Source organism: Pholis gunnellus, assembly GCF_910591455.1.
Source record: "Pholis gunnellus genome assembly, chromosome: 15".
In the NCBI taxonomy this organism is placed as follows: domain Eukaryota; kingdom Metazoa; phylum Chordata; class Actinopteri; order Perciformes; family Pholidae; genus Pholis; species Pholis gunnellus.
In genome coordinates, this window is record NC_136542.1 from 15561355 (window position 1) to 15578227 (window position 16873).

Genomic DNA, 16873 nt, shown 5'->3' on the forward strand with positions numbered 1-16873 from the left:
TCCACATCCGCCTTAATCCATCCCACTATAAAAGCACTTTGAAAAAACAAACGTTTGTTTGGCCAAAGTCAAAGCTCTGGAGCCTGGGGCTCATCCGTCTGTCTGCCCAGGCTTTCTCCCCTTTATTCCTGCCCGTTTTTTTGTCAGGGCTTCAACCCCCCCCCCCCCCCCCCCCCCCCCCCCCCCCCCTCCCCACACACCCCCAACCCACCCTTGCTCATTTGGACAGGACATTAAACAACACCGGAGAGGATCTGATTCCCAGCCATTTCCCACAAGAGGAATACATAGAGTTACAACAGCCAATTGTTTGGATTATGATAACAGTGCCTGGAGAAGAAGAAAGAGTGGGATAGAAAGGGGAGGGGTCAGAAATCTCACAGAGCAAAACATTCTGTAAAAGAAAAAAACCAAAACAACCAGCAGCATCAAAAGACGCAGCGCACGGATCAAACCCGATTATCGTTGAAGTTAGTCTTTAGATGGGGGAGCATTTTTAAGCCGGCTAATTTCTGAGCTCCCCTTCTTTCTGCAGTGGGAACTGTGCGTTTTTCTGCCAGTGATAGGCTCCCACTACTTCATGGGGAGATTAGAGCTCCTCCACTCAGGGATATAGAAAGGCCTTCAGCCTGGCAGAGAGAGGGGGGGGGGGGGGGGGGAGAGAGAGAGGGAGAGCCAGTGTTGAGCATTTCAATCTAGAGTCACAAAGATAAGATGCAATGGCAGATCAATATGTGCTCTATGGTGGCAGCTCCCCGAGAACTTGTCTCTGCGACTGTGCACTGAGAAGCCTTTGCCCTCCGTGTCCCATGGCTTCATTTCTCGACAGACCGGCTATCTGCAGTGACTGTCTCGCGGTGACATCTCACACCGGGGCATGTTTAACCCCCCCCCGACGCCACGCATAACAGACGGTGAATATCTAAATAGGATCACCCGTGAAATTTGCCTCGATAAATCACTCCAGGAATCACCCGGTTTGAATATTCGATATCACATCTGTCCTCGGCTATACCTCAGGGGGACGAGGCAGGTACGATAAGGGATATTCAGAGGAGTGATTAGATAAAAAGAAAGCTAAATTCTTATTTGATTGCGGGAGATGCATAGCAATGGTGTTTGCACTCCGCCATGTCTGTGTGACTGAAGTAAAGTGTATTGGTAGCATTCAGGGTGTCATTTGTACTTAATTTTCTTCTCCTTGGCATCAGTGCGGCATTCCATCATTCCAGCATCATCCGATGTACTGTCAGCGTTGAGGCATCGTAAAAATATATATATATATAGAGAGAGAGAGAGAAAATGAGAATTCTCCTTTGCTTTTGAGAATCTTCGCGTTGAAAAGTGGGACACCTTGAACTCTAATTTCCAGCCAGATAAACTGCTCCCGCAGCATGCCATTATGTTTTTAAGTAGACGCAAAACTCGGCACTCATACAGACATCGTTAGCACTGACAAGTGGGTTATGACTTCTCCCTTTCATGTGCGTCTCCAGCAGCCCACATCCTTCTGTGTTTACCGCCGTCCTTCACAATGCAGCATCCTGCCTCCGATGATGCTTTTGACATGACTGTATCATAAACAGAAACAGATCATTAAAGGGCGGGGGGGGGGGGGGGGGGGGGGGGGGGGGGGGTGTAAGGTATTTTTTTTATGTTTGTTAATTTTCATCCTGGGCAGCAGTTCAGATACAACAAAGGCTCGGAGCCAAACGCCAAAGTGCTGCATTTGTGAGCACAACACATGTGCTGCAAGAAGACGACTGCAGGGCTTTGGGTAAAGGGTGGATGCTGCGAGTTTGTTTGTGTGTGCGCGCGCACTCTCGCGGACGCGTGTGTGTGTGTGTTTGTGCGCGCCTGTGTGTTGTGTGACAGCAGACCTCGCTGAGGAGGACTAGCAATCACTCCATTCAGCATCTGCTGCCACACAGCTCATATTGTCATTCCCCAGTTTAAAGGAACCTTGAGCGGCTTCAAAGATCTTTTCAAAGCCTTAATCCTAATAGGTCGCGGTTTGTTCTGTCACATCAAAAGGGGGGAGAGAGGATGTAGGGGGAATAATGCATCGGGCCTGGCAGAGATTCTTAAGGGCGGAAGATTGGCAGAGGATTTGCAGCGCGGGGAGGACTGAAATCTGAAATATCGGACACAGAATGCCTGCTGTAATAGATATGAAATAGGTCTTCTCAAAAGCATGAAAGGCTGACATTTCCAGAAAGTTTGTCATGAGAAGGCCCTTTTATTCCCCTTCGTCTATCTGCGTTTGTACTGCCACCTTGTCCATAGTGGAAATTCGCAAGTGTCACTCCAACAGGTTATAGAATCGGTTTTGGACATTTTAGGTTCGTTTTTTTTTCTCGCCCGCCTCTTCCCTTTCTTTATCGAATGTTTAGAATTTCTAGTGAGAGACCAATCGAGTCACTGCCATGCAGGAAAACTGCCTCCTGCATGGCACTCAACTTTCTATTTTCATTCCATACCCGGCACTTGTTTCCTGACCCTCTGCTATAGACACCTTTTTACAAACGTCATCGGAGGTGTTTGTGAGATAAGAACGCTTCCTTGATGAACATATATTGCCCGTCAGTGTGAAACTCTGCGCTGGCATGGACGATAAAGTTCAAATCAAGCGCCTTGCCAAAGCGTACAGTGGGTGGGAGACGTGCTAGACCATAAGTGTCACTTACGTGTTTACTCCTCACCTCGCTGACACTTTATCAGCTCTGAAGGTGTCTCTCACGCATTTCGCCCGATCGACTCGGCAGACAAAGAGATCCGGCCCGTGATTCAACAGTGCACAAGTGTGCAGCTAATTAGGTGCTCATGGGAAACCGGCCATTGATTTTCTGTCAGCGCGTCTGCCCCCCCCCCCCCCACCAAAAAGAAAGCGGGCTGTTTGTCTTCTTCTAATGATGCACCGTGTGCCGCTGAAAACAGCGATAAAACAGGCCAGAGGTGGAGCATTAGCAAACTTGGACACACTATACCCGTGGGAACCCATATATAATGTTGCCCTTTAATTGTATGGCGTTTTTTTTTCCCTTTTTTTTTAGGAAATAGGTAGGCAGTGACTAGTGGGAAGCAAACAAAGTTTGTCGGGGATGGAAATGGACTGAGTTGTCTGACAAAAACATACCTTTTCAGCTCTGTAAAGGCGTGAAATCCCTCTTGTGCTTGTTATTTCACACTCCTGTGGCTCCGACTTGGGCCAGCCGTGGCACGGAAAACAAACAAACGCATGTGAATTCACGCAAACTGCACACACACACACACACACACACACACACACACACACACACACGTACGAAAGAGAGGGGATTTGGACAGACAAGTTACTAATGACCCTCCCATTTTCAGGATCCTCACTCACACAGAATATGAATCCTAGAATCGCACAGAACATTTTTTGCAAGTTATTCCAAAAAAACGGTGCATCTCTGGCATAAATCAAGGCGCTCTCTATCATTATTTTTTTCTGGAATTATGAAATAACCAAGGCGGTTAATTCCCAAGGCGGGGAACATGGCTTTGCTGAGCGCACGGAGAACTGTTATGTATAAATAATGGTTTCAGTATCACGCTGGACGGTGTGCCAGCCACCTGCTGATCCAACCGCACACAGGTAGAGCCAGCTTGGGGTGACACGGGGCCGCAGACATGGGCATTCAATCTGCCAGCAAACTAATCAGTGAAAGGGATGAACTCCAAGCTTATCAGAGGGGGTCATGGATGTAGGTGGAGGAGGCAGGGGATGTTTTGCGCGGCCACAGCAGGGTGACACGGTTCCTAGAATGGGAAAATGTACAAATCTCAATGCAGGAGGTCGGAAGAGCGCAACCCTCAAGGAGGTGAGGGAAGCTTTGCTGCCTACCACCCACACGTCACCTGAACATGTCAGATGCTAGCACCTTCAGCTGAAAGATGATATCATGAATGCCTGGTTCACTTGCCTGGCGATGGATATCTTGCAGCCACTGTGTGATTCTGTTGGTCTAAATACAGTATCATGACAAAGAGCAGTGTGTATCATGACTGCAGACAAATATCGGTAGCTGTTCAAGAAAGCTCCCCAGAAAATGAATGGATACCTCGACTCCCATGTCTGCTACGACAGGAGCATGCTTAAGTGTTGCATTGTCTCTCAAGCACTACCCAGGTAAAAATGAATAAATAATAAGAATTCATTTCACCAGATGATTGTCTGTCTTTGAAACGCAAGGCTCCAGGTTTGAACAGTTTGTCTCCAAACATTCGAGAATGTTCTTTTGCCTCGGCACGGTGACGCGCCGCTGAATGGAGGCATTATTTCAGCTCCTTAACTGATCACCGCTGGAAACCGCTCTGTATCAGCATTTAAAGGCGCAAGACTGTATTTCAGGAGGTAATTTCACATCTTAACAGAATCCAATTAAAAGCGCGGACATTTCAATTAAACGTCCCCCCGGCTGGTCGCTGCGGTGTCACACCGTAAGTGAAATTGGAATCAGATTACGGTGAGAACCTGAAGAAGTATTTTTCAGCACAATAAGGATCACACATTCCAGATAGAGACCCCTGTCATGCATACGGCAGGCGAAAAAAAAAAAGAAAGTCCTTTCTTTGCCAACATTAGTCATTTAATTCTCCCTCCTTATTAATTTCACAGCAGATTACCTGAGAAGATACAGAATGCTGTCAGCAAAGAGTTTTAATTAAGTATGGGTTATGCTGCCATGAGTGCCTTATGTGAAACTGCTGCCTTATAATGCTCTTGTTTTAATTACTTCAGAGTGCCCCCTCATTAACCTCTATGGAGATGTGCTACAAACTGCGGTGTGCATTACAAACACTAGATTTGGAAATTGCTTATATCCATGTGCAGGGCTGCACATTTGCAGTGTTTGAAAAAGAAGACGAGGGGAATTCAATGCGGGGACAAAAGACGTTTCCTCATTTTGTTGTTCAGAAAAACCGCACTCTTTTTGGGCATTTCTAAATAATAGGAAGAGGCTCTGCCATTCTGAATATTCTGCTTTGAACTTGTTAATTGGGAGATAACCTTGGCGGTTGAGGGCACCGTGACGACCCCTGGTGGGAGCTTTAATCTCAAACGACAGGCTCTTGTTTGTGCCTTATTTGTAGAACCTTCTGTTAATAAATGGCATCACGGATTCCAATAAAACAGGTCCACACTTTCATATAACGGTGGGCCTAAAATATATTTAGTGAATGAAATGTATTTAATATAATTTGATCAATATATGTTGTTTTAGGATTACTCTTCTGAGGGCTCGTACAAAAAAAAAAGAGGGTGAACAAAAAAAACAAAAATTCAAAAGCGTTTCATATTAGACACTATACGCCTGTGAGTCTGCGGTTGACTCAAACACAGATTGGTTTTTGTTTCATCATTGCGTTTCTCCGGAGCTCATCTATGTCAAGCGGCTGTGGGTGGTCTCACAGGCTGAAAAAATCAGCAGCCCTGTGGACAGTTCCCTTTTGATCCTTTTCAACGTGAAGTTCCTGAATGGCCCGATATAGATTTCAAAAAATGCTCAGAGAGTGGGCTCCTATTCACAATATGCGGATGGATAACCGTGCCACTGTCCACCCCAACACCTTAATGTGGTTTAACAGGATATATTAGCTTTTAATGGCACTTAATTGTACAAAAAGGAAATCCATAACCACATAAGGAGAAAAGTCAAGTATTTCCAAGCTCTTTATAAGAACAATTTAGAGCAGACAAGTGCTTTTCAAACCTTGGATTGGAATCAGTCCGACAGCCTGGCCATGAGTAGCCGGGTCTACATTTGTAAGGCTACAGTGCCACCATTTGGTCACGACGAGGCTTTCATTCCTCTGCCAGGCTCTGGCAATTGGCAATTCTAGGCCTGTATTGAAAACGAATAAATTATGCTGGTTTATACTCTGGAAATCCCATTTTGAAATAAACGATCTCATTCGGAAATAGTGTCACAGTTGGCCCCGTAATTGTCTAATTCGGCGCTGAACTAACTCCACAGCAGACTATGAAGTTGAATTGTCTCCGCCTATACGGTATGCCGTTTCAGAAATGAGCTGGACCGGGAGAAAAAAAACATCCAGGTGCAGGATGAGAGAAGGAAGAACACGTCCAGTCCCATTGTTATTGTTGATAGATTATCGCAGGTCCATGCCATCTTAGATAATGAGCAATAACCTGCACTTCAAGAACAGGGGAGGTTTGCCAAGAAGGAATGGTGATTACAATCAATTAAGACTGGTGACAAAGCACCAACAATAACCCTGTTGGTGTGTGTGGGAGCTTGTGTTTTATTCACGCATCCTTCCAAACTACCCTGTTTTGTGTAATCAACATCTGTTGTGACAGGCAACCTCCTCCTTCCTCAGAATGGCCCACTTCAGATAATGAGTGTCATACCAAACTGCAGGGCAAAGGCTGATTTTACTCCTCTTTTTTTTTTTTTGTACTCCTCCTCTTTGGCCTCCCGCTCTCACTCCCCTCTGTTCCCTCTCCTATCACTCAAGACATCCATTGTGCAGAACCTTGGAAAAGAGAGACGAACACTCTCGCAACATTGTCAGGGCTCAATATGTGGGGGTAGATGAAATAAAATACAGTCTTGTCTTCTCTTCTGGAGAGTTTAAGATCCCTCACAGTCGACTACTTAACACTGACATCCTTGTCAATGCTTTTTATTTTGCTTTCAGTGTTGAGTTATTCGAACAAAAGCCTTTTTTTTCTGAGACTTGTCTCACATTTTCTTTGATGATAGTTCCTCCTTTTCTTGCTACGGAAGTGATTTTTTACAACTGTATTTGCAGGATACACATTATGCACTTTTTAATTCATGAAAATAAACAAATTCACTGCGTTGCTTTGTTTGTCCCCGATGGTTTAGGCGCCATCTCCTGGTAAATGTGGTCATCCAAAATCTCACTTGACTCTCACTTGAGCCTTTTGTGAGTTCAATAAATAGAAAATAAACCTTTTTTATAATAGTAGACTTTATATTATAAAGTCTGTGGGAAAAAACAGTATTGCATAATGTGATATGTGATAGGGGGGGACAATGGCACAGTTATGGTTATACGTCTATTCATTTTTAATAAAGTAGATAAAGTAGACTTTAAGTCGGAAAAGATTTCTCAGTCACAAAGTTGAACTCTGCAGTCTAAGCTCTGTCTTCAATGTGATGTGTCTAAAATGTGTGAATAAAATAATTCTCCCAGCTTAGCCTCGAAATTAATTGCCTCCAAAATAAGAGAGATAGGTTCAGACAAGCGAAAGTGTGAGATTGCACGGAATGTCAGTTTGTTGGGGTTGATTAACGGATGCATCCAATTTCTTCAAACGTAAGATTCATCTCAGAAAGTAAACACTTGTTGTTTTTTCCATTTCCAAGATGGAGTTTACTGCACAACCGTGTAGAACAAATGTAGAACAAATTATTTTTGAAAATCCATTAAAGTCGCGAGCACACTGAACTCTGTTCAATTTATCATAACCCTAAGTTTACTTTAACTGCAGGAGAGCTCTGCTATTTAAAAAAAAAGAAATCCCTTATTCATATTAATTCGTCAAAACCTCCAGTTTAAAGTGTCAAGTGGCAGCGGCTTGAATGAGCAGTGAAGCTGTTCTACCTTTTTCTCTCTTTGTAAGTGTTACTGTAGAGGAGTGTGAATATCAAAAAACACAAGTGTCTTTGATCTGGAAGTTAGGTTCCTTGGTTCAATCATAACTGCAACAAATGGTGCATTCATTGTGGATATGAGACCCCGCAGTAGTTTGAATACAGGCTTTGACTATAACGTGAGAACTCTGAGCTGGAGTTAACAGTGAGACTTGATAGGCATTGATGTGCATTTATACAGCATGCGCAACTACATGAACAATCATTTTACACTCAGACAGAATATTCTGTCAGATGAAACACCTAAACCTACATTTAATGGACCTTTTTTCTTTTTTTCTATGACAGCAGACACATTTACCCACTTCTCATAGCAGGAAACGCACACGTGCATCAATAGCATTAATGGTGATTCTGTTCCATTTGGAGCCAACACGCACACTGCCAAAGCCCTGGACCTAAAACACTCAAAGGGAATGTAGCCAATGTTAATGTTATTGATTACTTCTGGGCTCATCACATGTGGCAAGTCAAAATGTCTGCAGTGAAAGCTGTCTAGTCTACAAATAAAAGTGCAGACGTTGTATTTTTAATAATAGCATATTATTGAACAAACATTGAAACCAATGTTTAACTGGATAACCACAATGCAGTGCACTGCATTGTGGTTATCCAGTTTCCTCTCAATATCAGACAAGCATGCGAAATGTTGAAATGCAGCCTACTTACTTACATAAGTGTTGTAACATGCATTATAAATTAGTTTTAATTGACTCTTTCATTGAAGCTCTTGAAAAGCTGAAAATGACTAGTCTCGAGTGTTAATAGTAGATTAATCAATTAGTGAATTGACAGAAAACTAAGTAACTACTAATTAAACAACTTTGATTATTAATTAATTGTGAAATCATTTTTTAGGCAAAAATCTTCTCAAATGAGAATATTAATATATCAAACTGAAGATATTTGGGGTTTTGACCGTGGGGCGGACAAAACAAGCACTTGGAAAGTATAGGCTACGATGGGAATTTTAACATTTCTTTCTGACATATTATGCATCGAACCATTATCGAGAAAATAATTTGCATATAAATCCGAAATGGAAATAATTTCTGGTTGCAGAATGATCCCAAACATACTCAAATATGTTGTCTATTTACATTAAAGCAAGTCCGTCTGTCCTCTTCATTCCCATACATTTATATATTGTTGTTCCCGGGGATTTGTGTTTACCTACTTCAAACACCAGAGGGCGCTTGAGAGCTATTAAACAGCCAGACTCCAATCTCCTACTATCAGACGTCTATTGTGTGGAATAAAGTGGAATCGCTTGTTTTTTTTAGACTGAAGATGGGTGCCAGTCTTGAACCTAAGGTTCACTGCGAGACATTGCACTCATGCTTGTCGTTCCCATTTTCCAAGAGGTCACGTTGACAGTGTGCGGGACTCGAACGTGACGAAACCTTCTTCACAGGGCGTTAAACTACAAATATGTTAAGCATACTGAAAGGTTAACATGCATGAAAACGAGCCCATTGGAAGTGCAAGGTGGAACGGTTGTAAACAAGGAGGCGTATTCATCATATCATCTGACCACTCCTCTCTGTCAGGCTGCGCTTCCGTGTTTACACACCCACAAAAAAAACAGGACTCTAGCGGCCGTCGGCCGAATGTTTACCGAGCAGGCATAGAGCGGTGGTGAGGAAAGTGACAGTCGCACTGGAGGCTCGGTGTATGGTGAAACACAGGTGATTTCAGCTTCCACGGTTGCATTTCACAGCGGTATGTTCACTCGAAGGGGACATGGAGACGTCAAGAAATCTACACAGAAAGTTCTGGACCCAAAGAAGGATGTACTGACCCGGCTCAAACACCTCCGGTCCCTGTTAGGTGAGTGAAATGTCACACCGGGGCTTCTGATGCTGCACCGCCGAGGGTTAGCTAGTCGAGCTAGCTAGCTGGTAACAGCAGACAAGCTAACGTCAAACAAGGCGTCAGGTTAGCTGGCTGGATGTCACTGCGGTGGCGAATGCGAGCCAGCTGACAGGTAAAATAAATTCGCACAAGAAAACACCTCCGGAATTGGAGGCGTTTGCCACTCACCACCAGTTTCCATTGATTTTTTTTATGTTCTAATATCAGACAAGACGCACTGAGATAAGGCATGGATGCTAGCTAATGTGAGCTAGCTCCCCTTGTGGCTAACTAGCTAGCCAATGCTAGCTGATGCTGCCTTGGCAGTCGTCTCAGAAGCAGGTGCCCATCACAAGCCTTTGTTGTCATTCAGTCCCGTGTTACCTTGGCTAGTATTTGCAACCCTGGCTCGACACCTGACAAACCCAGCTCACATGTGTTTGTATGCGTAATGCTGGAAGTGAGAATACAGCTTTCTTCTAGATCTGTAGCAGGTTGAGCTGCCATCAAGTGACTCTATCCTAGGGGTGTTGTGTATTGTACTGATGTGGAAACAGAAAATATAAACGTGAAGAAACTAAATTGGTGATGTCCTTTTTTGTTTCTTTCATTGGACCAGGAAGTGCAGTGTTTATGGCTGTCACAAGACTGTTGTGTGACTGTTGTTACAACCCCTGTCCTAGTTTATGGTATTCTAAAGAGACAGTACTTGTGCTGCACATCTGAGTTTTGTATTACACATAATGGAACCTGTTTCATTCATGGATCAATCTAAATGAGTCGTATAGTGGATTTCTTTGCCCCTATTAGTCTGAATGTCAAATCCACTTTGCAGGCAGATGACATGCAAGCTGAACAGTTTATGTGCATCCTGTTTTTCTGAACTGACTTTACTGAACACATGACTTTATAGTATAACTTCAGTTGTATTTTAGGTATGCAGGTATACATTTTTTTATTGCATCCCACCTGAGTAGACTCATTCTGGTACTGTTCATAGTACCGGGGACTGTCTCATACGTACTGATTCACTTCTGTTATTCATATGCATAGTACCACAGACACAACAGGGTCAGTAGGTACTTTGGGAGAGTGTGGAAAGGGAGGAAGTTGTCAGGAGGGAATTGTATTGAATGGAGGAAAACTGCAATGGATTCGTTATAAGTGCAACATACTGTACGGTGTGCTTTTTTTCTCCAGAACTTCAAAGTAGGTCACTGATGCTCAAGTATCGCTCTGCACCCGAAGAGTTTGTATCTAAGGATTGTAATATGTAGTCTAATCGACTCATCGTATTTATACTGGAGGTTGACCAATATGGGCTTTTCACTGGCTGATGCTGATGTTTGGAGAGCAGGACGGCTGATGTATAATGCAGAAATATTGTTGTTGGTTTTTTTTGTTTTTTTTCTGATTACGACAATTTAATTACAATAACAAATGAGAGACAGAATTGCTGAACTTTAATGAAAATGTATTTAACGCTGCATTGTCTATTTGCCTAAGTAGATCTGCACTAAGTAGGTCTGCAGTGCACTTGTATTAACCACAACAATTATTAACTAAATAAATGTCCACAGGTCATTTAAAAAAAACAACAACGTAGGAATGAAAAACAGACTTTAAGTGCACATTATCTCTTTTTATATGTTGTGATATTCAAAATAAAATAAATGAAGACATGAGAACTGTAAACCACAGTAATATTGGCCAACCTTACTTTATGTGCAATTATGCACTTTTAGGCAAAGTGAAGCTCTGTCTGCAGTAGCAGTGGAAGTCATTGGAAAGAAGGAATCCCTTTTAGAACACGCCATCTTTTTAGATGTTCAGGGTTTGAACTATTTGTCGACTGATGCGTGCTTGGGTCAGACACGCATGCATGAATCCTAGTGGCATGTTTGCCGTTTTATTGATTTCTTGCACAGCTGTGACGGCCAGTATCGCAGCTTTCAGTTTGCTCGAACAGAAGCGTTAACGCGGCGAGCCCAGCTCTCTCTGCTATCACAGCGCACCTTCAATGTCAAGACCAGTGCGGCCAAAGTGGAGGTCACCACCGAGCTCTGCATGCTCTCTGTTGTTCTTTCGCTCGTGTGCAGCTAAAGATAAGGCTGCTCTGTTTGTCCAGCAGCTGATAGAAGGGCCTCCACGTCGATGTCCCCCGAAACCTCCCTGACTCCACCGTGCTTTCAGCTAAGTAAGGACTTCCTCCTGGCGCTGCTGCTTCCTGTGTGGACAGGAAGCAGTGGTGAGAGACGGGGTGCTGTGGAGGACGGGACAGGGACTTGAGGGAGTATAGCTGGCCTCTTTTAATTGCTGACAGTGGTTTTTTTTTTTTCTACTAGTCATTAGATTCACACGAATAACTTTTGCCCTAGATGGAAGAATTCCCTCATGTGATGTTTTGTTAAATGTATACAGCCCTAGTGTCTTTCAGTGACATTAGACATCATAACCTGTAATGGCAGAGAATTTGCTTTATATGTCATCGTAAATTTCAATATCACAATATTTGTACACAAGTTGAGTTAACGGCAGCTTGTTAACCTTGTCGTGGACCCTGCAGAGTTCAAGTATTTTGTAGTTTAAGTCTCATTTTCGGTGTAGTTCCAGGACCAGAGGTCATGGTATCAGTGGTATTGGAGTTGAAAGTGCAATCTGTGGTCGGGGCTGTTTCCAGAGCGGCCCTGTATTGGTTTTCAGGCTCACTGGCTGGGCAGATCTGTGGGGATAGAGTGTGAAAGCTGCTGCATGTTAATTTGCCGGTCATGCCTGGCTGGATTTGGCTGAGGTTGTTCATTACAGGAGCCCGACAGACCACCTGATCGTTCACTGCTTCTCTCAGCGGACGCTTTCCTGCTCAAAGTCATTCTCCAGCACGACCCCAAGTCCTTGTTGTTTGCATATAGCGGCTACGTTCCTCCAAAAAATAAGCCTGAAGTGGACGGCCAAAATGCTCTCAATACTGTAGAACACCTTTCTCTAATTGTACACACTAAAGGAGTTTTGTTCTCTTCAACTGCTGTAAACAAGCGCGGCTCGGACCTGTTGGTGAACTGCATGGGAACAACAGTGAATGTGTGCAGGTGTTGTTAGTGACAACAGGCAGGCGTGTGTGTGCGTGCGTGCGTGCGTGCGTGCGTGCGTGCGTGCGTGAGTGCGTGTGTGTGTGTGTGTCCAAAGCTAATGCTTATTTTTTTTATAAAGGAAGATCTTCTCTCGTTTTTAGAAGAAATGAAATATAGCGTCATTACACCTTACTTTTCTCCATGTGCGTGCTCCAAGTGTTGCTGAGGCCAGGGTCAACTGGAAGCGCTGCTGGTGTAAGAGGAAATCGCAAGGTGAAGCACCAGAGGAAACAATGTGCCGCACACTGGAAGGGCTCTCAGCCAGGTCCTCTGCGTGGCTCAAGTAAAGGCTGAGATCACTCGACTTCTGATTCTACCCTTTTGTAAAACACTCGGGTCAGACGTGTGAATAACGTCAGCCTCTTATCATCTTCTAATCTTTTATTCCACACTATGTAGGCACGGTGTCGACTCTCGAGGGTTTCTCGCCAAGTGTTAAACCAGCAGTGAGCGATCACAAAAGGGTTTTAGTCACTTTTTAGGGTCTTGAGGCTTTTTTTTCCTCTTAGTTCCTCACAGGCTATCACGCACTGAAGAGCACAAATAGACTCTTTTACTTCAACTTGAAAATTAAATCTGTGCAAAATGATTTCAATTACGCCATTGGCCAAAATAATAGACAACTTTAATTATGAGATAAACATACAGCATTTGAAGCGGTACGACACTTCCTTTCACAAGTAGAGGGCAAAAGCATAATTTAGGCATTTGTTAGTGACACTGTTAACAGCTGTTAAGGCACGAGGCTTTGCTGTTGAGGTTAATACTAGAAGTGTACCAGTAACGGGTCTTTGTGTGGTGGTGTTCTCATTGTGGTCCTGGCATTTAGCATCTTAGCTCTTTCCCTTAGCAGGAGATCTGCAGAGCTGCTTGAGAAGAACATTTGAAAGAAGGAATGAGCCACAGAATCAGCTGTTTTAACCATTTCAATGATGTAGTTAGATGAGTTATAACACACATTACATTAAAACCAGTGTGTGCTGAAAAGAGGGCCCGCGTTCTGTCCTCCGTCCTACAGCTTGATAGTGAAGTATGAGCACCTCGTCATCACCTTAACAAAGATGAATCGATGTTTATTATGTCAGCATTCACAGCTACAGCTCATGGCTTTCAATTACGTTTTTAGATATTCATTATTTAGATTGTTTGAGATCATTTTTAACGAAAGTTATTCTCCATGAAATAAGCTTCACCGCATTATTCTCGCGATAGGTTTAGAAGATGTTGTCTTAAACGTTGATGTTACGAGTGGTTCTCCTCTCATAACGGGACACGATCAGCCCTTCATCGTCGATAAGCTTTTCCAAACTCTTATATCAGCCTCTAAATACAGCCGCAGTCCCAGGGGTGTTAGAATAGCAAACTCTGATGAAACGGAGCACTTTGTTATTTATTTTACACATTATATTTATTGCTGGTGCTGGCTCACCGAACCTCACAGTGTCTGCCGGGGTCTTAGTGGAGATGTGGATGCCGCAGTGTGTTCCTACCACAATCGTGGCTATTTGTCAAATCAGTCACAGGTCTTGTTAGTTAACAAATTGTGCAGACATGTCCCGGCTTTGAGTTATGGTTTGCTTTGGTGTTTGTTTCTTTTAAAGCACCAGAGGGCCAGCTGAGTCATCTCTTATCAGCCTCCATCGAAGAGCAACGACTCAGTCCTTCCTCATTTGTACTTGTATATAAAAGGTAATTAACACCTATTTTAAGACTTTTAATACTAAATACTTAAACTCTTTTTACCTAGTACTTTACTTGTTATAGGGAACCACTATTTATAGAGCGGCTTCAGAGCTAACTGGTTATCGATTCATTTTTTTTATCAGGCTACATGTTGTAACACATGACTTCTAAGAACATTTTGTTTACCTCCAGGATGTTTTTCATACTTTCCAAATTGCACAGAAACCTTTTGAGAGGCTTCTGTTTTCCGTCTGTGGTGTTATTGTTGTGATATAAATCACATGGTGTCCTTTCTCTGCTTAGGAGCTAGAGATAGGAGAACACCAGTTCTCTGTTTTCAGCGGTGGAAGTTGTATACACAATGTTACGCCGCACGCGAAAAAAAACCAGTTTGTCTAGTTCCACTGTGTACCTGTCATTCAGGCCAAACCTTGCCCAAGACCTGCAGTTCACTGGTGAACCATTTTGACCAAGATTTGATCTCAAAGTGGATTTTTGTTTCATGTTGCCTCACTGAATGTCCGAGCTCGCGCTAATCTGCTTTGGATTCATAGGTTTAACACCAAAAGAAAATAAACACTTAGCTTTGGCTTACAGCGAAAGCAGATTGCTACACAGAGTTGTTAGAGAGCATACTTTAGTTCGGCAAAAGATATATACGAGAAAATATCTACACTTAGTTAGTTACTTACAGGGAGACAAATGAAACCCCTGTGTTGATAAAGATGAGGAGATTAGTGCCACCTGATGATGATGAAGAGGGAAAGTTGCCCCGTTTAGCAGCTCTTCGGCGCCAAACTGCCGAAATAAGCCACTCTAATGTGTGAGCCGAGACTGGGATGAGGTCATCTACCATGACTCTCTCACGCTGTGCTCTGCGTCGTCCCACGGTCCCCGATCTGTTTCACAGCGAGACAAGGTCGCAAGTTGAGCGGCATCCGTCGAGCGCTTGGCACAGTGGCATCATAATGAAATTATAATACGCACCACAAGTGTTGGGATTGCAGGAATGGCACCTTTTCGTAACTGTTGCATTTCTCGGATTTCTTTGAATACAGCTGCAGTTGGTGCTGAACCCTGGCTTACACGGCCGTGTGCTACGCCGCAAACTGAAAGTTGATTAAGTTAAACTCGTCCAAAAAAAAGTGAATTGGCACCAATTTACCCCCCCCCCCCCCCCCCCCCGATGAGGAACATCCATTTAGCCCAGCGAGTGCTGAATTATGATTGACGTCTCCGGGCTGGCACAGCTTGGAACACGTTCAGCAGTGTCACAGTCAGCTGTGTGTGTGTCAGCTGAGGCTCATACAGCCTGCTGCACAGTGTAACTTCAACTGTAAAATGCATCATGTGACAGACTTGCCCTCCTCAGCTGTTTTTCAACAGATTTATGACTAAACTCCGTTTACGTTGGTCAAATATCAACTTCCTCAGGCAGCCATTGGTCACAAAGCAGTTGATTTCTTTCTCCTTTTTTTTTGTCTCCTCTGAGGCCAAAGAGAACAACATACCAGAGAGCACATAGAATACAATATGGCACAATTTAATTGTCCCTAATATGCAGTTAAGTATTGTATTGTCACTTTTTTTTAGTTAAGGTTTAACATTGAAAGAGATCATTTAACACTATGGTGGGAAAGAATGTGGTTAAGGAAAAATGTATTTACTGTTTAAAAATGTGAAGCAGCTGAATGTGGCTTGTGTAGATTCCCTTCTTTATAAAAGGGTGAGATTTAAATCTAGAATATAATTTTGGTACTGTGTCCGTCAGGGTGCCTTTTGGGGTCTCCCTCATGCTTAACCCAATATGATTGCCCCCCAAAAAAACAAAAATCCCCTCAAGAAAATATCTCTCTAATCTTTGAAATGATCAATCTCATGCAGTCTCTTGAAGTCGGTCCTTCTTTGTTTGTAAGGAAACCATTTAGGAAGGGATGCACCATCTATGGTGCATCCATTAGCTCCCCCCCCCCCCCCCCCCCCCCCCCCCCTCTATCTCTCCTACTATGTGTTGGCACCCTCCAGCCATCCCTCTGCCAGAGCTCTTAAAGAGTCCTCTGTGTCTGATCCGAGCGCGCTGCCAGAGAAACCTATCAGTCTCTCCTCTCTCCTCGTCTCCTTTCTGGCAAGAATGAAGTGCACCTGCAGCGCTAGCTAGCCCAGAGCTAATGCAAATGAGTGCGTGTCCGATCAAAGGCCGAATTAGTCTGCTCTTTGAGTATGACGCGGCATATTAATGACTTTTAGCTTCAGGTGGTTTGAATGGTTTACATTGTAAGTTGTCCGGAGGGTTAAATATGGCTTTACACAACCGCTGAACGTGTTAAACGTGAGTGATTATTAGTGCGTGGCTTGTGTGCGCGTTAAGTTTGAACAGTGGCCAGTGTGGTTTTGATTGTGTAAATATACCAAAGGCTTCAGCTCAGATGACCTTCACCTGTTTGGCTAACAAGCCCTATGTGCACACCGCTTAGTGCTCGCTGGGCAAACCCGGTTTAACAGAAGTTCATTAGAATAGCAAGCAACAGAAAG

General features: G+C 43.6%; 1 protein-coding gene across 4 annotated transcripts in view; it reads left to right on the forward strand.

Moving 5' to 3' along the window:
- Nucleotides 1-9400: 9400 nt before the first annotated feature.
- Nucleotides 9401-16873, forward strand: part of ralgapa2 (Ral GTPase activating protein catalytic subunit alpha 2) — a gene marked incomplete at its 5' end in the record, with an annotated part of 84000 nt that continues 76527 nt past the window's right edge. For all 4 annotated transcript variants that reach the window (XM_079175198.1, XM_079175201.1, XM_079175199.1 and 1 more), the window contains one exon: nucleotides 9401-9506. In XM_079175198.1, coding sequence (XP_079031324.1) covers nucleotides 9401-9506 — 106 coding nt within the window. The remainder of the gene's footprint in view (nucleotides 9507-16873) is intronic.